At 41.1% G+C, this 21,937-nt stretch overlaps 2 protein-coding genes across 3 annotated transcripts in view; one reads left to right on the top strand and one right to left on the bottom strand.

Annotated features, from left to right (window-relative positions):
* Positions 1-21,937, top strand: part of NCEH1 (neutral cholesterol ester hydrolase 1) — an 824,131-nt gene that overhangs the window by 210,677 nt on the left and 591,517 nt on the right. The window lies entirely within an intron of this gene.
* Positions 1-21,937, bottom strand: part of FNDC3B (fibronectin type III domain containing 3B) — a 337,214-nt gene that overhangs the window by 38,175 nt on the left and 277,102 nt on the right. The window contains exon 22 of the mRNA XM_050965815.1: positions 17,350-17,562. Coding sequence (XP_050821772.1) covers positions 17,350-17,562 — 213 coding nt within the window. The remainder of the gene's footprint in view (positions 1-17,349; positions 17,563-21,937) is intronic.

The raw sequence follows: 21,937 nt of genomic DNA, 5'->3' as shown, positions 1-21,937 counted from the left end.
CTCCTAGAACTGGAAGGGACCTCAAAAGGTCATCAAGTCCAGCCCCCCGCCTTCACTAGCAGCATCAAGTACTCATTTTTGCCCCAGATTCCTAAGTGTCCTCCTCAGGGATTGAGCTCACAACCCTGGGTTCAGCAGGCCAATGCTCAAACCACTGAGCTATCTCTGAGGTTTGAGATAGCACTGTTTCCATGAGGCTTATTCCCCCCTCAGCCTGAGACCTTTGAAGGCTGCAAGCTGTGAAGATTAAAGTCAGGCTTTGCTTTCTGATGTGAGGCGGGGGTCAACTTTGCTGGCATTTTGTTCAACAGCTCTGTAACCAGCACTGTGTTTACTGTGGGAAGATCACACCATGCAAGAGTGGACCAGTAGTATTAAGACAACATTTTAACTTGAGGTAATATGCCCTCCCACTCAATAAGTACCAAAACCTGAAAACAAAAAGTGACTTTGTCTAATGAAGGAGACATTCCACAGAAATTTCCCCCACCTTCTTACCTTAGCAGCTTGAATGATTCTCCCTGACATTCTGTCAAACACAGAAATCATTTATTTATTTACACAGATGAAGAAAGAGAACAGGGTGTCCTAGAAAAAATTGTTTGGGAGAGATCATGATTCTGATTTTCTCATCAATACTCTTTTCTCCTCAATAAAGATCTTTCTGGGAAATGGTATGTATGTCACGGCTATTTTATTACCCCCACTTCAAGCCCTTCCAATCAAACAGAGGATTATGAATGTGCCTCATTCTGTCTTCATTCACAAGTCCTCAACTCAGTTTAATCAGCTGGTTCCTTTTTGGGTTTTGCTTAGATTTTGGAAACACATTTTAACATCCCAACAACTTAATTTGGAAGAAAAATCCAATGCACAGCACTAAACAAGAGAGCACTCTTGAACAAAGTACAATGGCATAAACAGAAGCCTGATGCTTTACTGTCTTGCTGCAAATTATGGTGATCCGCAATATCAATGGGCTGAAGAGAAATTTAACCTGGCAACCTGAGGCTTTTTTCTCCACAACACCGGCAACTGCCTAATTTAAAACCAAGGTTCATGCATTTCATGAATCAACAGCGGTTAATGGCTTAATAAAGCAGGATTATCACAACAGTAAAAATGTCCCTGTTTTCTGCACAATTACCACCCCCGCCTCCCACTTAGAATAGAGGAGCTATTAAAAAAAAAAAACTGTTTACAGAACACATCAAACCTCATCTGTTTATGTGATTTTCTTTTCCCACCAGCAGTTCCACACACTGGGAGGTGGCACCTAGGAAAGCAGAAGCTGCAAAATAGGAATACAATTCACCGGAGGAGTAAGAGAACATCAAGTTCTTGCAGGGCTTAAACTGGAAAAACAGAGGCCAGATTTTCAGCTGATCAAAATGGGTGCTGCTCCACTGAAGTCAAAGTGCTGACAGGCCCCCACCTCTAGACTTCCATCAGCATGAAGTCCTTCCTCACTCACACCCCTGCATCATGACAAACATCTAAATCCTGCCTATTTCCGGCCACGGCTGGTCTGGAGATTTACCCACTTCCAGTCTCCAGCTGAACGTCTCCCCACTGATGCGAGAAAATGTCATTTTGTCTCTCCTGAAACAGTGGGGGGCTGATGCATCAGAGGTCTGAGGGCAGGTGTTATTTTAAACACTTTCCTAGCAAGAGTTTCAGAAAGATAGAGCAGATTTAAATTTGCAGCCTGGGCTCCATAGGCGCTCCACGAGCTGGGAAATGTGTTGCATCAGTATATCCTGTGGCACCCTTGTCATAGCCCTCTCCCCAGCCAGTATGACCCATAATCAATCAATACCTAGACAGAATTCATGTATACATGATGTGTATATGCACATGCACACATATCATCCTCAGCACTGAGTTGACCAACTGTCTGGAAAATGCCAGAGATTTAAGAGCAGAAGTGAACACAGTATATAAATATTCTTTTGTTTTGGCTGTTTTGTCAAAGTTTACTGTCTGAGTGGTGCCAAATTTTTTAAAACCTTGAGAAATCACTGAAGTCAACAGCAGATTAACTGTAAATACATTTTTTTGAACTTAATTTATGCTGGTTTCATCAGTGTTATATACTGTTATTGGAGAAAATAGTTCTTATCTGACCCCAATGAGTCTAGCACTACTTCTAATTCTGTTAGCACTGGCACAGCAATTCAGTAACCTAAACAAATGTTTTCTTCCATGCAACCTAAATGAAAGAGCTAGTGCACAGAATTACAGTTTTCAAGAGTTCTCAAAAACAACCCCCCTCACTGGTTTTTCTAAAAAGCATTTTTTTAAACTGATCCATATAAACAAGTAATGTCTCCTATGAAAATAGGCACATATTTACAATCATATCCTTCTATCCAGCTAATATAATCAAGTTGTCCCCCAAAATCAGATGGGTTCTGAGGTCCTGTAGATCCTTCCCTTAGGCTGGCAGGGGGGGCGGGAGGGGGAATCGGTTAGCAGTGGGTGGGCTTCTGCCTGCCCGCTTCCCGGAAACCCAATAGGTAATATAATCAAGTGCTTCTCCCTTCAGAGTACAAAGACAAAGACAAATCAAAAAAGAAAGAAAGATAAAAAGAGAAACAGGAGAAAAGATTTCCTTTCTTCTGCTTAGTCATTAACTGTATTTTACAAACGAAATGATTGGCAGGAGATCCATGTTGATAGGATCTACAGAGTAAATCCACATTGGCAAAAGATTTGGCTCTAACTTGCATTCTTTGGGTCAGCCTTTCATATGCAGTAGCACCTGACAAGATTGTAACCCATATTTATGGCTATGTGCCACTCTTCTAATGACTTGGACTCATTGGGTGGAAGACGTACGTAAACTATAAAAACTTGCACTAGGAGGCCTCTGCATCCCAGGGAAGAATTTCCCCTGTGGAGTAACAGCCAGCCGTACCAACATCCTTCCATGCAGTTTACACCATTTGGGAGAGCTCTGGTTTATGTTTGGTGCTTTATAAGAGTCCTACAGGCAGAGATGCACCGAGTCAAGGCATCATCCAACTGCCTCTGCTACACTGCTCTGCCAGATAGTGCTTTTACTGGCTGCCTGACAGAGGAAAGGTTGCAATTGTTTTCTTACACTGCCCCTGGTGCTTAGGCCCTGCATAATCATTTATGCTCTTCGAAATCGCCATAGTGAGTATGTGGGTTTGCATACAGCCCACTCTCTGTGCTCACACTGAGACAGGAACTGGAAATTCCCTATTCTGAGAATTAGCCAACATATTTATTTTACTTTTTATTTCCCTGTTTCAGAACCATTAAATTAAAAAGACAAAGAGACAGTGAGGCTCTCTCTTTCATGTACTACTAGCCAATCTACTTTAATGACAAAGTCCTATTCTACATTCTCTATGCAAGCAAACCTCCAACTGAAGTCAATGTGGGGGGAGGCTTTGTGTAAGTAAGTAGTAGGCAGAAAATGGAGACCAGGCCACTGCATGCTAGTGATGGATTAAATGCTGATTCCAACTTGCTGGTAAAAAGTAGCATTACAGATATGAAGAGAAATAAGATAATATTTAGGCATAGCTTCATAGATTCCAAGGTCAGAAGGGACCACTGTGATCACCTACTCTGATTTCCTAAATAATGTAGGCCATAGAACTTTCCCAAAACAATTCCCTTTGAACTACAGCCTACCTTAAAAAAAATAAAAATCCAGTCTTGATTTTTAAAATGGTCACTGATGGAGAATCCACCACAACTTATGGTAAATTACTCCAATGGTTAATTACCCTCACTGTTAAAATGTTATGCCTTATTTCCAATCTAAATTTGTCTAGCACTTCAACTTCCAAGTCACTGGATCTTGTTATACCTTTCTCTGCTGGCCTGAAAAGCCCATTATCAAAGATTTGTTCCCCATATAGGTACTTACCGACTGTGAACAAGTCACTCCTTAACCTTCCCTTTGTTAACCTAACCTACTTATCCCACTCAAGATTGACCTACTTGAGTCTATCACTGCATGCTTTCTAATCCTTTAATTATTCTCATGGCTCTTCTTTAAACACCCTCCAATTTATCAACATCCTTCTTTAACTGTAGACATCAACACTGGACCTAGTATTCCAGAGGGAAAATAATCCCTGTTCTCCTACTCAAGGACTCCCCCCCCACATTTGTGCATCCAAGGATTGCATTAGCCCTTTGGGCCACAGCGTTTTACTGGGAGCTCATGTTCAGCTGATTATCCACCAGGACCCCCAATCTTTTTCAGAGTGATAGCCCCCTAAAACAGGGTTGCCCATCCCATAAGTATGGCCTACATTCTTTGTTCCTAGAAGTATAGATTTACATTGCCCATATTAAACCACATATTGTTTGCTTGAACCCAGCTGACCAAGTGATCAAGACCACTTTGTATCAATGATCTGTCTTCTTCATTATTTGCCACTCTCTCAATTTTTGCATCATCTGTAAAGTTTATCAATGATTTTATATTTTCTTCTAAGTCATTGTTAAAAATATTAAATAACGCAAGGTCAAGAACAGATCGCTGCAGGACCTCACTTGAAACACACTGACTCTATGATGATTCCCTGTTATATTTTGAGACCTATCAGTTGGCCAGTTTTTAATCCATTTAATGTGTCCAATTTTATATCATATATAGTTTTTAATTGATAAGTCATGCTGTACCAAGTCAAAAGTCTTACACAATCTAAGTATATTACACATCAACACTATTACCTTTAGAGGTAACAGGTCAATTAGGTCAACAATAACCTGGTATATAATGGCCACACATGAATTAATAACCACAGAAATACGTTACAACAGACTTACTACAGTCTTTTATTTCACTTACATTTGATAGCATCAATGACTCATCACATACACATGTGAATTTTCATCTACCATTCTTAGTACTGTTAGTCATTTTCCTAATGTGATAGCAACTGATAGTTCTATTATCCTTGTAATTGAATCTTATTTAGCATGCCAAGTTCATAATCGTTGACTGAAATTATGGTGCTCCATAGTCCATAAAGTCAAGCTCATTCAGAAAGCTAAGTAGATTTCTAGCATACTAACCTCTGCAGAGTGAAGCTAGAACTAACTAAAATAGACACACATTTGCCACTCACTCTGATCTGGAGCCAGCAAGTATTTTGAATAACTATTTGTTTTGAAATGGACAGGATATTATCTTTCAAATGTGGCTACTGTAGATGCACAGAAACCATCTTTCATTATATTACAGCAGACTGTGGGTTAGACTCTATTCTTAGTTACACTCTGTTATACCAGTATGCTAAGGCTTTGTCTACACTACGGGGGGAGATCGATCTAAGTTATGCAAATTCAGCTACATGAATAATGTAGCTGAAGTCAACTTACTTAGATCTACTTATCGTGGGGTCCACACTATGCTATGTCGTCGGGAGACACTCACCTGTCAACTTCCCTTGCACTTCTTGTTCAGGTGGAGTACAGGAGTCAATGGGAGAGTGATCTGCAGTCGATTTAGCAGTCTTCACTAGACCTGCTAAATCGACTGCTGATGCATCAATCGCCACACGTCAATCCCCCAGTAAGTGTAGACAAGCCCTAAGTTACAATACTGAAGTCACTGGAGCTACTAAAGATGAATACCAGTGAGACAAAGCAGAATTTGATCCTGGGTGTTCAATTTTACTTAGCTCCGTGAGAGAAATTTATTACATTAGGGATTCTTTGAGGTAGATAATCCTGCATCTCAGAAGAATCCTAATATAAAGGAATTTTACCTGAGATGTTTAACACATCTTTCTCTCTCCCCTTCCTTTGACTCATCATGTGAGACATACATAAACGACTCACATCCACTAAAAGAATATTAAAATCGTGACTAAAAGCAAGAAAAGAAGGGAAATGGAGGTGAAATATATCTAAATATTCCTCAGATTGTAAGACCTTCAGGGCAGGGACCTCATCTTTTCTGTGTTTGGACAGCATCAACACAAAAGGGCCCCAAGCCTGATTGGAGGCTTTGGATACTGTCCTAACAAATATGCACCAGTATGTTATATAAATGCAGCCATCTGTACAATGGACAAGTATAGAAGTAGAACAGGATACCCAAGACCTTAAAGACTTCCTGAATGTTAACTTCCTCTCAAGTTTAGGTACTGCAGACTAAACAGGAGAGCGCATATGTCTTAGTCTTTATTGTGAATTTCCTTTTATCATCTTCTTTTCCACCCTGAGAATTTTTCATGAATTTTTTCTACTAATGTTCATTTAGTTACTAATATATTTTGAATACATTTTACAACCCAGTAGGTCAGATATAAATCATAATTGCAGCTAGACTGGGTGTAAATTGTCTCAAATTAAGAGTGTAAATAATTTTCTAATTTGACTGCTTGACACTTGCAGTAACTACAAAATTCAGACAAAGGGAGAATGTTTAGCAATGCACCTATCTGGGTCTATTTCTACAGCATTTCTATTCTCCTTCTCATGCACATTATGAGTCGTGAACACAGATTTTATTTCAAAGCTGACATGCTGTAGAAGAAAACTGACCATTTCTTAGTAGAATGGGGTATCATAGTTCTGTTCCTTCACTAGGGACTATGCTACTTAAACTCAACCACAACACTTACAAGGGTGCTGCCTTTTTATACTCAGAGAATGTGTTGGACACGTGGGATATATATATTTATTTTAAACTCAATCTGCACGAAGTCAGTGAAACTTTGTTCTAACTGGCTCTGTGGCAGCATGTTATAACAATTCTGAAGAAGTGAATGTATCTTCCATATGGGAAGACACGTTTCCTAAACTTTTGGAAACTGAGGCCCTCTTCAGAAAATAATCACAGTTGCACCCTTGCAGCCCTGCTTCCTGCTGTATAAATTAAGATGTGTGGGTCTTTAACATCTCCCTTCTTTCTAGTCCTTCACTTCACCTCCACTGTAGGACACATTAGTGTAAATCTTTATGATGCTTTCTCTTCTTTCTTACATGTTTTAATGAACAGTGAAATACTTACAACCATGAAATTGAAAGTATCTCTGGCATCTGAGTTGGCACCTACTGAAATGAACTGGGCAGTTCACACCTCAGAGTTACTCAGACTTCCTGCAAACTCAGGCAGATACCTCTTTATCATTTACACTTACTTCATGTTTGGAATGTTTTCTTCATAAATTTAACAGCTAGGAACTCTACAGAAGTCTCTCTAGATCTACTAGGGATTCTTCTGTGCTCCCATGAAGCATGCCTCACATTTTGAAAAATTTTCCGGAAAGGAAACACACCATCAACGGATGATAGAATGATCATATGGATTTTACCTTCTGAAATGACTCTAGTGTTTAGTCATTACTATTAACAAAGGTGGGGAGTGCCCACATACCGTATGGTCTGTCTACTCTCTGAGTAACAGGTTGCTACTTTAAACAGTGTTTTTGTTAGGTGGAATAAAAGATTACAATGGCTTTTTGGATTGAAAGTCTTGCTGCAGCATTCTACTAATGTTTGCAGTTAGGAATGATGCAGCATCATAAGAAAACCATAAGGTGAAGTTCCAGACCTAATGAAGTCAATGGCAAAACTCCAAATGACTTTACGAGGGTCAGGATTTCACCCACAGACTCTAATTACCATGATGGAGCATGTACCTCTTGTGGGAAACACAGGGCATGTAATTCCAGGCTCCATACCAAGAGAGGCACAGAGTGCAAATAACGTGTTGTCATTGCATAAGTACTGTTTACAGAGGTTAAGTGAATGCTATTTTATGATAAATTATGAATTTTCCATTTGTTAAAGACTATATAACCCTTGAACAGTACAAATACCTAAAATCTAGTAAAAGATTTGCAATGGTTCAATACACACACAAATCATCTTTGTATATTTTTTAAAGCAAACTACTACTATTAATAATGTTCTACTTACCCATTTATTTATGTACAGTTTACAATAAAAGTATTACAGTTTAACTTCTTATCTTAGTGCTTATCTACACTGGGAAGTTATTCCAGAATAAAGTAGGGTGTAAATTTAAAGAACAATAGCTATTCCAGAATAAGAGTATCCACATGAGGAGCTATTCTGGAATAGTTATTCTACAATAGTAATTCCAGCCATTCTTCTTGTGTAGACTAACCCTTACAGTCTCATTGGTTCATTTGGCCTTCTGAGAATAGTCCCTGGCCTTTTAGCTCAAAACTTGAAATGCAAACTTCTAAAAAGCATTACTTATTACTAGGGCCCTACCAAATTCATGGTCATGCAAAACATGACACAGACGGTGAAATCTGGTCTTGAGTACTTTTACCCTACAGCTTTCAGATTTCACAGGGGGAGGCCATCATTTCTCGTACTGGGGGTCCCAATCCAAAAAGGGGATGTGGGGGGGGGGTCACAAGGTTATTGTAGGAGGGGTTGCATTGCCACCTTTACTTCTACGCTGCCATCAGAGCTTGGCAGCTGAAGAATGGTGGATGGTGGCTGGCCACCCAGTTCTGAAGGCAGTGCTGCAGTCAGCAGCAGCGCAAAAGTAAAAGTGGCAATACCATACCATGCCATCCTTATTTCTGCACCGCTGCTGGCAGTGGTGCTGCCTTCAGAGCAGTCAGGGGAAGTTCCTGGACGTGGGTCTGACCTGCCCCCAGAAGTGGCCCCCGCAGGGGAAGAAGTAGTCTCATCAAAAACTCAAGAGCATGTTCACAGAATCCCTTTACCTAGGTAGAGGTTATTTCCTTACAAGGGAGGGTGCTTTAATACCCATCAAACTCAACCCATAATGAGATTTAATCCAGATATTAAACTCAAAGCACTGGAACATCTTTTCCATCATTAAAAGCTATAAAGTTGGCCTCTGAGAAAAGCCAACTGCTCCCTATGTTTGCAATGTACCGTGCTTGCCAAAAACAGACTTTTCTTCATTTCCACTGAAGGCTACACAAAACAGAAAAGACAAGAGATGCTAATCTGATCTTCCTAAATGTCACATAACGAAGAACAAATGAGACATGTGGCAGGTACACTTGTGATGTGCACACCTTTTTAAGCTACTACATTCATCAGTGCCAAAAGATTTCTAAGTATCTCGTTTCATCATGTCTTGAAATCAGTGAAGCATTTACTCCATGACAAGTTAACTGTTAAGCTTCATTATTGCTATAGAAAATTTAAGAACTATACTTAATGATCAAGACACACTAAAGAGCATTGGCTGACTATTACTTATGTTGAGAGACAAGGTGGGTGAGGTAATAGCTTTTATTGGACCAATTTCTGTTGGTGAGAGAGACAAACTGTCAAGCTCTCTGTGTAAGCCCAGGTACTCCTTAAATGACAACTGGCAAGAGAGTTTCAGGAATGTTGTGATTCAGGTATGTACATTCTGGTTCGCCAAAGAATGTCATGTGAGGTTATAAATGAAAGCTGGGGTCACAGTGGTCATTACTATCATTGTGAGAAGTATGTGCAGATACTATGTAGCGAGTTATGTATATATACTGAAAATATGTTCTAAAGTCTATATCAAGGTATAGTTGACAAACCAAGTTTTCTGCCAGACAAGAAATGGTTATTCACCTGTCTCTGCTGAGAGGTAAATTAAGCATTGTAAGCTAACAAACTGGTATTTATTTACATATAAAGTCAACTGACAGATGTGAGATAAACTGGAAATGGCACACCGGAAAAATAAGCCATGTGGGGTTATCCTGACTCTGAGCACAGATAATCAATTTTGGGAATATGGAGCTCAGAGAGCTGCATGATAATATTTTTCACTTTTGTATACTCTTATTGTGGAGGCATCTGAGATACACAGATGAAACTTATTTTATGGGTAGTTTGGAGGAGAACCACCAGTTTCTGTCCCCCACAACTGGCCACTGCTTCCACTGATTCAAGTGTGGACTGTCATCTCTGATTACCAAGAATAACAGCTCTCTTACTCTCCCTCCCTCTACCCCCGCTAACACACACCATGCCCTTTCAACAATGCCTCCTGCCATGAGAAGCTATACTGTAGAGGACAGAGAAGAGACTATCGGGGTGGGAGGACAAAGGACATTTGTAGTCTGAAGGATTGGCAGCTCTGAGAGCTCTCAAGGAGAACAGCTGTCATAGCTGACAGTGCAGTGAGTGTACTGCTATGTTTCTTCCTGCTGGCACAAAACTGAGCTGGCCTGAGGGTGTAGTCCTATAGATAGCAGGGGTGAATCAAGCTAATTACTGCCTTCACAACAATCAGTTGATGCACTTTTGTGCATGAATGCAAGGTAAATTTCAATCAACTGAAGGAAAACAATCAGTATAACTTTTTCCGGTGCAGACAAAGCTTGAATAATTCCTGCTGCATCTTTGAGGTCTCCCATTCGAGCTATACTGAAGCCCAAGCTTGCGAGATCTTACAGGATCACAGCACACGGGCCAGTATTTAGGGGGTCAGTTGCAGTGGAAGAGGTCTGGGCAGAAGTGATAGGACCTCTTATGAAAATTTCTCTATCTACTTACTCTCCTGACTCTCTGGGTAATATGTTTTATTCTTACAAAGACAAGATGGGTGAAGTAATCTTTTATTAGACCAACTTCCATTATTTCTCCTGTGCATAATCAGAGTTAGAGCAAGTTAAAGGTTTATCATCTTATTACCTTTAGGGTTAGGTGAAAGCAAACAGAAGCTTTTCTGAAGTAAGTTTCTTTATATTCCACTTCATCATAGGTGGCTTCAGGTAATGGGCTCCTGCCAAGTGTCACTGTTCTGTGAAGTTGCTGTTTTCTCACTCATTATTTCAAGTGGGAATTTATATTCATTGAATGCCTCTTGTTGTTTATTTAGCACAGCATCAACTGTGCTGCCATAAAGAGAGTAGATCTGGGAGGTGAGTTTGACAATCAGACACACCAATGGGAGAATAGTGGGTCTGAACTCCCCAAAATAAGCAGTTGAATCAACTGGTTGTAGACAATGTTATTGTATATAAAAATGCCAAACAAGGTCTTTTATAAAAGCTTGTAATGTCCTGCACTTGAGGGTTATTAGGAGATATATATACAGGTTATAGTTATGAATGTATGCATGGATATCTGTGTAAAACATTGTAATTTGTAACTTTTACTCCTGACAAAATTCTGCACCCCTCTGGGGACACAAAATTCATATGGCCTGCATATTTCTGTGCCCCCTGCACAGAAAAATACAAAAGAAATTTGCAGGGGAACACATGCCTCTTCCCTGGCAGCACAGGCAGTGAGTCTGTTCCAGCGTGCCTGGAGCAGCCTCAGAGACGCAAATCACTGCGGGGGGAGAGGGTCTGGGCATGCATGCCTGTGGGGGAGATGCTGATCACCATCAGGGAATGGGGGTGGGCGTGTGCCTGCCAACAAGCAAGAGAGTCTCTCTCTTTCTCTTGCTTGCTACTGCGGCTCCCCGATGGCTTGGAGGGGTAGGTCTTGTTATTATGCACAAGGAAGGCTCTTTCCCTGATGCAGAAATATAGCAGCCTTCCTGCTTGTTAATTGATCTGATTCTCTGAGGCAGAAATGTAGCAGCCTGCCTGCGCAGTAACATTGTTAATGTTCCTATTGTTAGTTAACTGTTCCCATTCTCAGTCAACTCCCCCAGGAGCATAAAATCTGTAAAAGTTTTAAGGCCTCTGCATTGCCAGAGTGATATAAACCTTATTAATGACAGTAAGGGAATCAACTAGGAAGATCTATGTGCTTTCTCACTTTTTTTCCTGTGCCAAAGTGGCACAATGGGGTTAGATTACAGCTCAGGATTTATTTTACTTACTCGTTTAAAAAAAAAAAAAAGACTTTAAGGACAAATAAAACATTTACCAAGAAGTCAATAAAGCGTTAGGACAATCAGAAGGAAGCACTTCCCAAAGAATCCAGGTCCAGGACAATGAGACTTTTATGAGTGAAAGTCTGACTAATTTAAAATGACGTTTTACTCCCTCCCGCGCCCCCCACCCCAGTTTGGTGTTCTGTAATATAATTAAAATGAAGATCCAGGATAATAAGTGGAATGCAAGGTATTAGTTACCAAGGGTTTGTAACTTAACTTTCATGACTTTAGGACATGCTGAATAGTTATTGAAACTGGTGTAATTATACTGCATTATTTTGACAAATAAAATAAGCAGAATTTTGCAGAATTTTTAATTTTTTTGGTGCAAAATCCCACACCCCCCCCGGAATTAATCTTTAGTGCAACGACAGCATCACTTCACAGCAGTGTGATGAGGCAATCAGGCAGAGCGAGCATCTTCCAGACTAGGTGCTTACATGACAGGGGCTACAAGCACATAGCATTGTCCATTCAGGAAGAGACAATGGTGGACAATTAAAGTTAACGGGAAAACTGAAACAACTTAAAATGGAAAAGAAAACCCCAGTCTGGAACCCCCGCCCTGCTCTGCATAACCATGAATTACCATAGTCTGAGAACAGGGGAAAAAATGCAAATACTTTAAAAAGGGAAGGGTTTTTTTTAAGTATAGGCTATCCAGAAACTGAGGGCCAGGCATCTAAGTGCGGGGCTGTCCATGAAGCACTGGATCCCTTCTAGGAGAGAGGGCCTGCTGGGAAACTCTACAGAGGCAACTGGTAACTTGTTTTAGAAAGGGGAATTTAGCTAATATAGAAGTGTAAAGCCTGAGATTGTGTCTTTATGTTTATTTTCTGTGTAAACTATGTTTGCTTTTCTACTGTATCATTGCATCTATGAATTTTCTATTAATACATTTTTTGTTTATTTTTAGCTCAAACAGGTATCTGTTGTGCAAACTGTGTGGAGTGTGTGCGCTAAAAGTGAACTAGTAATGAGGGCAGGTTTCACGCCTTCAGGAGCGATGAACCAAAGGGGAAAAGTCTGGTAGTTAAGAACTCGGGGAGGTGGATTTGGGACCAGAATAGATTGCTGAGGTCACCCTCCAATAAGAAACTAAGCTGGTGGAAGCCAGGGTGGGACCTTATGTTTGTAGGCTGACCATTGGTGTCAGAGCGCTGACCAGAACAGCGTAGCATTAAGACACCCAAAGTTGAAAGACAGGTGGTACAGAACCCCTTTTTGGTCTCGGTGATCCCCAACATGGCACAGAGGGTGGGCACTTTCATGGTGGTTATATTACTTACAATCTGAGCTGCTGGACAAGTTCTTCAGTGGGCAAAAATCAGTATAGCTCATTGAAGTTAATGGAGTGTGCCAATTTACACCAGCTAAGGATCAGGACCTCTGTATGAAGCTGTACAAGGATTATCTGCTTGAGATGTCAATTATTTTTCTGATTAAACTGGTTGAGGGCCAGATGTAGCTAACTGTGGCAAATCTGCATGTTATACTTATTCATTAAAGACAGCCCACTATTATAGTGCACTTGTGTGTTGTCTTTCCTCATATCTTTCCACCACTGCAGAACCCACTTTGTCCATTACATTCATTAGGAAAAGTTGCTTGCGAAGCACATATTGTACAAGGCCTGATTCTGCATTTCTTGCATACTGAAAGCTTCAAAGAGATTTTTGTAAGGAAAAAGTATTGGATGAGGCCCATGCATTCTTACTTTGCAAACAATGTGCAGTTACCAACCTGATACATTTATATTATAGTATTTATATTATTTTTCTAGTGTCCAAAAATATTCTAGGTGCCTCACAGAAACAATTACAGATTAAGGCACTCCTCTATTTTGTAATTCACGTACTTGTAGTCCTTGTAACTTGTTTCTTACTTGCCATTTCAGTATAATGCAAATGCCACTTTTGGAGCAATATCACATTACTTTCTGCACTGTAACTCCATCAGAGAGGTCCTTTGGGGCCATCTGCCTGTCCCAAGTCAGGATAAAGGAGGAGGGTTGGGCGTGGGGCTAGCAACTCCACCTCCTAAAAAATCAACCTGCTACAGAAACGCCAAAAATAGAGACAACAGAGACTTTTACCCTGGAAAAAGAACGGTCTTCAACTCGAAGATGCATGACGCTGGGTGGTAAAAGCCATGAGGAAGCCACTAAGCCGATTACCCTTCTTGCAACCAGGAGGATTGCCATAGGCACATGGAACGTGAGGACCATGTACGAGTCAGGAAAGACGGCGCAGGTTGCAGCAGAGATGAGGAGCAACAACCTGACCCTATTAGGCATTAGCGAGACAAGATGGACGCAAGTGGGGCAGAGACGACTGTTGACAGGAGAGCTGTTGCTGTATTCAGGACATGAAGAGAGCGACGCACCCCACACACAGGGAGTAGGCTTCATGTTGTCCAAGCAGGCACAGAGAGCACTGACATGGTCCCAGGATCATCACAGCATCCTTCAGAACTAAGATGAAGAGGATTAAGATGAATGTTGTTCAGTGCTACGCTCCAACTAATGACAGCGAAGAGGAGGACAAAGATTATTTTTACAACAGACTCCAGAAAATATTAGAGATTCTCCCAGACAAAGACATCATCATCCTTATGGGAGACTTTAATGCCAAAATTGGACCTGACAACACAGGATACGAACAAGTCATGGGGACCCACGCTCTGGGAGAGATGAGTGAGAATGGAGAGAGATTTGTGGATCTGTGTGCACTTAACAACCTGGTCATAGGAGGTAGCATCTTTCCTCACAAGCGGATCCACAAGAGTACCTGGGTATCACCAGCAGGCACGACAGAAAATCAGATCGATCATGTCTGCATTAGCAAGAAGTTCAGAAGATCCTTACAGGACGTTAGAGTTAGAAGAGGAGCAGACGCGGTGTCCGACCATCACTTAGTGGTGGCCAGATTGAAGCTGAAGCTGAAAAAGAACTGGATAGACGCGTCAGACAGAAGAGTGAAGTACAACGTCAGCCTTCTTAAGGACTATAAGACCAAGGAAGATTTTAGAATGACGCTGAAGAATAAGTTTTCAGTATTACAGGATTGGCCTGAGGAAGAGGAAGACAGTGTACTAAACAGATGGCAGAAAGTGAGAGAGACACTTAGGTCAGTATGCCAGGAAGTGCTTGGAATTAAGAAACACCAGCAGAAAGAGTGGATCACAGCAGAGACCTTGATCAAGATAGAAGACAGAAAGAAGAAGAAGACAGCAGTCAATAACAGCAGGACTAGAGCAGCAAAGGCCAAAGCTCAAAAAGAGTATGCTGAAGCCCATAGAGCAGTGAAGAGGAATATCAGGAAGGACAAGAGAGAGTATGTGGATGAACTGGCAGCAGAAGCGGAGCAGGCAGCATACAGCGGTAATATGAAACAGCTGTATGATACTACCAAGCAACTGTCTGGAAAGTTCAGCAAGCCAGAATGTCCCGTTAAAGACAAGCAGGGAAAGTCTATAACAGGAATAGAACAACAGATGAACAGATGGGCAGAGCACTTTGAGGAACTCCTGAACAGACCAGCACCACCAAATCCACCAGATATCAACCCAGCCAAAGAGGACCTCCCAATTAATTGCGATAAACCAACCAGAGGTGAGATCAGAAAAGCCATCACCATGATGAAGAATAGGAAGGCGGCTGGACCTGATGACATCCCAGCAGAGGCCCTGAAAGCAGACCTGGATGCTTCAGTGGAAATGCTGTACCCCCTCTTTGAGAAGATATGGGAAGAAGTAGTGATCCCAGTAGACTGGAAAGAGGGATATCTCATCAAAATCCCCAAGAAAGGAGATCTTAGCAACTGTGCCAATTATAGAGGAATCACACTCCTGTCGGTGCCAGGGAAGGTCTTCAACCGAGTCCTCTTAGACAGAATGAAGGATGCCGTTGATCCACAGCTACGAGATGAACAGGCAGGTTTCCGGCAGAATAGATCATGCACGGACCAGACAGCAACGCTTCGCATCATAGTCGAGCAGTCTATGGAGTGGAACTCCTCGTTGTACATCAACTTTGTTGATTATGAGAAAGCGTTCAATAGTGTGGATCGAGAGACCCTCTGGAAGCTCCTTCAGCACTAAGGCATCCCAGCAAAGGTGGTCAACCTGATCAAGAACTCATATGATGGTATACACTGTAGAGTGATCCATGGAGGGCACCTTACTAACAGCTTCCAGGTGCAAACTAGAGTCAGGCAAGGATGCTTGTTGTCACCACTTCTCTTTCTCCTCGTTATCGATTGGATTATGAAGACATCCACTTACGAGCGTAGAAACGGAATCCAGTGGACGTTGTGGACTCAGCTTGATGACCTGGACTTTGCTGACGACCTTGCACTCCTTTCGCACAGTAAACAGCAGATGCAAGAGAAGACCAACGTAGTGGCAGCCACGTCATCACAGGCTGGCCTCAACATTCACAAGGACAAGACCAAGATCCTTAGGATTAACTCCATCAGCAATGACCCAGTCACACTGAATGGAAGCCCCCTGGAAGAAGTGCAGTCCTTCACCTACCTAGGTAGCATCATCGACCAGCAGGGTGGCACAGAAGCAGACATCAAAGTAAGGATTGGTAAGGCAAGAGCAGCCTTCTTACAGCTCAAGAACATCTGGAGCTCCAGAGAGCTGTCTTTGGCAATAAAAATTCAACTGTTCAACTCCAATGTGAAATCAGTCCTACTGTATGGAGCTGAAACCTGGAGGACAACCAAAACAACCATCAGGAAGATCCAGACCTTCACTAATAGCTGCCTCAGAAGGATTCCCCAGATCCGCTGGCCAGACACCATCAGTAACATCCACCTCTTGGAGAGGACCTGTCAACTCCCAGCAGAGGAAGAAATCAGAAGGAGAAGGTGGGGTTGGATAGGACATACACTACGTAAGCAGCCAACTAACATCACCAGACAGGCACTGCGATGGAACCCCCAAGGCAAGCGGAAAAGAGGTCGTCCAAGAAACACCTGGCAACGCGACCTTCAGGCTGATAGCAAAAAAATGGGCTATACCTGGAACCAGCTAGAGCGAATGGCCCAGGATAGAGGACTCTGGAGATCTGTGGTTGGTGGCCCATACCCTGATTGGGGTGACGGGCATGAGTGAGTGAGTGAGTGAGTTCTGCATTGAAGGATACATCCCCAGAGAAGAGAACAAATTAGATGATTGTGAAACACTTGGACTAGTTTTCATAGGGAGAAAAAAAAATTAGAATATTTGCTAAATATGGACTGTAAAATACTTTTGCAGTTCAATTGTTTTATGACAGCGGTGTAACAGGTGAGATCACATAGATTTATATACAGGTTAAACTACATGTACAGAACTTAGATTATTGAATTCACATTAAAACAACAATTTTCACATGCCTGTAGCTATAAGATACTAAGAAAAACAGCAAAATTCCTTACTATGATTCATTCACATAAATATCTTATGATGATTCATTCGTTTGTCATGAACATTTAAGAACAGAAACATGCACCTCTTACCTTTTGTTTTTGTCCTCTAGCTGCAAGATATATACCATGTCATCGACGGCATGCAGTTTGGAGCTGCTGTCTCCCCATTTCAGCTTTAGGCTCTGAGGGCCTGCTGCAGCACACTCTAACCGAGGAGGTAAGGGTGGTAAGGGCCTGGTTTTTGCTGTAATGAAGTGGCTAAATGGTCCAGCTCCAATTTCATTGACAGCCTGGATCCTGATCCTAAAATAAACAACAAAAATAAAGCAGGTTTAAGTAATGTGCTTTCAGAAGGCACTTTATCTAAAAAGCCCCAAAGGACAAAGCTGTTCTTTGCCTTCAGAGTGAAGTCTGGTAAAGCATCAATTCAATTGCTCATATGTCCACTCCCAATAGTCTATATCTTGTCTTGGCAAAGCGAAGTGCTCTTTAACCTACCCACTCTTTCCTGCTCTGTCATAATCTTCTTTACATCATAGCAGCAGCAATGAAGACAATGAGCAATGAACAGAAAGGCTAGATGTGCTATACTCTCCAGCTTAATTTCAGGGCCTTAGGGCCACACTGCAATACCCTTACTCACATAGAACAGCACCTACACAATGAGCTGTCCAACTATAGTCAATGGGACTGCATGAACAGTAAGGCACTGCTCACTGTGAATAAGAGCACCCCAATCTATTAAGACATTCATTTTTGTTACCAATTTAGGGTCATCCTTACTCATGGTGAGTAGTTAGTCACTACGCTAATAGTAGCATTTCCATTACATGCGTCTGACAAAGTGGGTATTGACCCACAAAAGCTCATGCTCCAATACATCTGTTAGTCTATAAGATGCCACAGGACTCTTTGCTGCTTTTTACAGATCCAGACTAACATGGCTACCCCTCTGATATCTGACATTTCTTCAGTGGGCTCCTTGCAAAGAGAGAGACTATTCTGTGTGGCCAACGTGGCAGAATCTGGTACATGGTGATTGTGAAACATGCAATATTGAGACTGAGGTCCTCTTTTGAGTCACAAACACGAACAGCCTGGAGAATTGTTGGGAAGGTTACTGCAAAGCTAACATCAGACGGTAACACCTTTTTGTCAATACAGGCTGTGGCCAGATTTGAACCACCAGCTAAGTAGTGAGTGGCTCGACACCCTGGTCCCAAGACACTGTATTATTCTAATGGATATAGCTCTTCCCACAAAGGGAGTTTAGAAAACTGGTATAATCATATCAGAGACCTCAGAATCTATCTGTTTCTCATACAATGAAAACTACTAAGATTAAGGTTTTTCACACCAAGTGCCAAGAAAAATGTTAGTAGTACGTAGACAGATTATGGGTGTAGCTTCCAATATTACATGCCCCCTTTGAATTTTCTATGCTTAAATATTCATGGTTAAAGATTAATTTAAGAATCAGTCAAGAACGTGGCTCATGGTCTCATTTACCAATGGCCAAAGGCTTACTGAGCCATCTGAATCAAAATAAGTGACAGTTGGGAGTAAGAGGAAGACAAATCAGATATATAGTCATATGGGTTTTCTTCTGGGAATGTTCTAGTGATTAGGTTAGGCTTCTGAACCCTATTGTTCCACCAGAGTGATGGCTCCTGGCTTCTATTACCGTTTCAATCATTTGCTTCTCTGTGCCTTGGTTTAATAATTTGTGCAATGGGGATAAGATTATCTCCTTCGATTGCAGTATGTGAAAGTTCAGGTCTGGAGAGAGTTTGGAAATCCTTGAACTATATACTATATAAGCAGTAACACTGGCACAGACAAGACAGATGTATGCTTCAAAACTCTGTTAACATCAAAGTGGAAAGGAGAAAAACCTACTGGGCAAACAAAATAATTATGATTTTACAAAGAATGTCCTAGTTTAGATGGCTTGACAGATGCCACCTGCTTTGGAAATGCTATGCACAGCAGTCTAATTTTCTCATGGAAAAAGATTCTTGACAGGAGATGTTGCTTCTTCTGAGAACTACAAGCCACCAAGAAGCTAGTAACTACCAGCAAAAACACAGTCATTCACAACATTGCCTCTGCCTACTATAAGGGAAGCACCATCTATATGGGATCTTTACACTTGACACAGCTACTTACTTAGATTAAAGAACATGGAAAAAATGTAGTATTCAAACCTCAAAGGATTTCTTTGCCTTAGAAGGTTTATTTTCTCTCTTTCATTACAAAAAGCAAGAGGGAAATCATATTTAATCAATGTAGGGAAAAAATCATTAACAAATACATCAGTAAAGAGAAAGTCTTGCCTGCAGATGCAATACCTCCATACATGTAACATATTCATAGAATATGAGGGTTGGAAGGGACCTGAGGAGGCCATCTAGTCCAATCCCTTGCTCAAAGCAGGACCAATTCCCAGACAGATTTTTGCCTGGGATCACCTAAATGGCCCCCTCAAGGACTGAACTCACAACCCTGGGTTTAGCAGGCCAATGCTCAAACCACTGAGCTATCCCTTTCCCCTCCTCCCATTAATACAGTGATTTATACAAGGGGCAAAGCATTGTTGTGCTGCCCTTGAGAAGCCTGAGAGGGAGTGTATGATTTAGGAAGCCATGATCTCTCTCTTACTCTGCCTACTATTCCAGGGAGGAAGTAAACTGTGAAAGTATACTCATCTCAGTGTACGTGCCCCAGCACACTAGTGTCCCAGGGAGCATTGGTGACTCCAGCCATCTTCTCTCCTGTTACTGCCCACCTTTGTGAGAGGCAGATGGAGTGGCTCTGCACAGTCCACTTGCCCCTGTGCACAGGAAACAGTAGTATGGCACAGGAGATTAAGGGGGTACCTTATGCCTCCTCTACTACCTGGAAGCTGCCATGCGGGAAGAGCCCTGCTCAAGTCCAAAATGCTTTGGCTTTGGAAAAAACTCTCACACAAATCCTCACAATGCTCCCTTCGGCAAGTATTAACATTGTCATTTTACAGAGGGGAATTCAGACACAAAAGGGTAAATGCTTGACAAAGGTCACGAGGTGAGCCAAAAGTCACAAAAGGAGCCAAAGCAGAGCTAGGATTAGAACTCAGTATTTCCTGGCTATCTGAGCTGTGCTTTATCCACTGGTTCTTCCTAGACAGTCTTGTGCTTTTCCAGAAACACTTTGGTTCTAATATTCTAATTCTGTACTTGGAAGAAAAGCCTATTGAGCAGCTAAATTTGGCTGGAAGAATTTATTTCCAATATTTATTCCTATTAAAGAACTAATAGTCTGTCCCTCTCTTGATAAAGTGCACTGACTTCAATAGAAGTTATGTACATTCTTAAGGGTAGCACAGACCTTTTAAATGAATATTATAAAGTATACTGAAAATGTTGAAATGCACCATTCTCCCATGCGGCATTGAAAGTAGAATTACTCACAGAGATAAAAATAACATGTTTGACTGTAAAAAGAGAGTCACTTTCTGCCCTCAGATGCATACCTGGAACGCTCATTGGCCTCATCCAGATTTGTGTGTGTTCTGTGGAGGTCAGGGCTCAGAGCCTTTTCCTATACAGTATAATATTTCCTGGAGGTGGCAATCTGTTTAGAGATCGAGTATTCGGAATTCATTTTCATCTTTATTGCCTCTCACTTCATTGTTCTAAATTAGAAAGAACCGCTGCTTGCTCTTTATTTCACTGTCTTTCTTTCCTGAAATAAATGTTCCCTTTTGTAAACCACTAACAGGAGGTCAAGAGAGAAGCCAGGAAGATGTACCAGAAGAACGTTGGTTTCCAAATTATGTTTGTCATTCACTGCTTTTTAAGATGCATTTCTTTAAAAGTCGCTTTTTGAATGCCCTAATTTCAACTTAAGACAACTTAGTATTAGGAAGCGCAAAAGTGTAAATGTCATTTTATTTCCATTTCTTTCCACTCTATTTTCTGGACTACAGTTTAAATTAAGAGGCCACATACTGTATACTAGATGTTTACATTTAAAGTCCTATATCATAGAAACAGCATGGTTTATTGAATGGACTGAACACTGAACTAAGAGCCAGGAATTCATAATATTATTTCCGGTTCTGTCACTAATTTGCCTTGGACAAGTTATTTTTCCTCTCAGCATTTAGTTGCTTTGCAAAATGGGTATGATACTACTTACCTACCATACAACAGTGTTTTGAGGATTAGTTGGATAAAGTTAAAGTTTTCAGTGTGCTACGTAGTAGTAGCATTATAGTGATCTTCAAGATTTCTTACAGACCAAACAAGTGCAAGTAAGGAGTGTTTCTTTATTTCTTAAGGTTCTGATCTCAGTTACACGAGCGTAAATCAGAAATAACTCTACTGAAGAGAATGGAATTACACTAATTTAAAACTTTTGAGATCAGAACCAGGCCTTAAAGTTTAAAAACTCAATTTCATTTTCACAATCTACTTTCACAGATTCACAAATAGTGTTCTGCATTTGACGATGCAATGGAGGTCACTAACAAACACAAAAACTATGGTATGATTAAGACAAAGCAGGTCAGAAAAGCTAAAGAAAGAAAAAAGAAGCATAGATACTGAAACAGACTGACTACTTTATTGATATTATGAGAAGCATAATTAATGCAGACTTTTTTCTTACTTCACATTGTATGCTCATTATTTCA

The sequence above is a fragment of the Gopherus flavomarginatus genome, chromosome 8 (genome assembly GCF_025201925.1).
Source record: "Gopherus flavomarginatus isolate rGopFla2 chromosome 8, rGopFla2.mat.asm, whole genome shotgun sequence".
In the NCBI taxonomy this organism is placed as follows: domain Eukaryota; kingdom Metazoa; phylum Chordata; order Testudines; family Testudinidae; genus Gopherus; species Gopherus flavomarginatus.
Note: the sequence above shows the minus strand (reverse complement) of the source record. Positions and strands in the feature narration are given on the sequence as shown.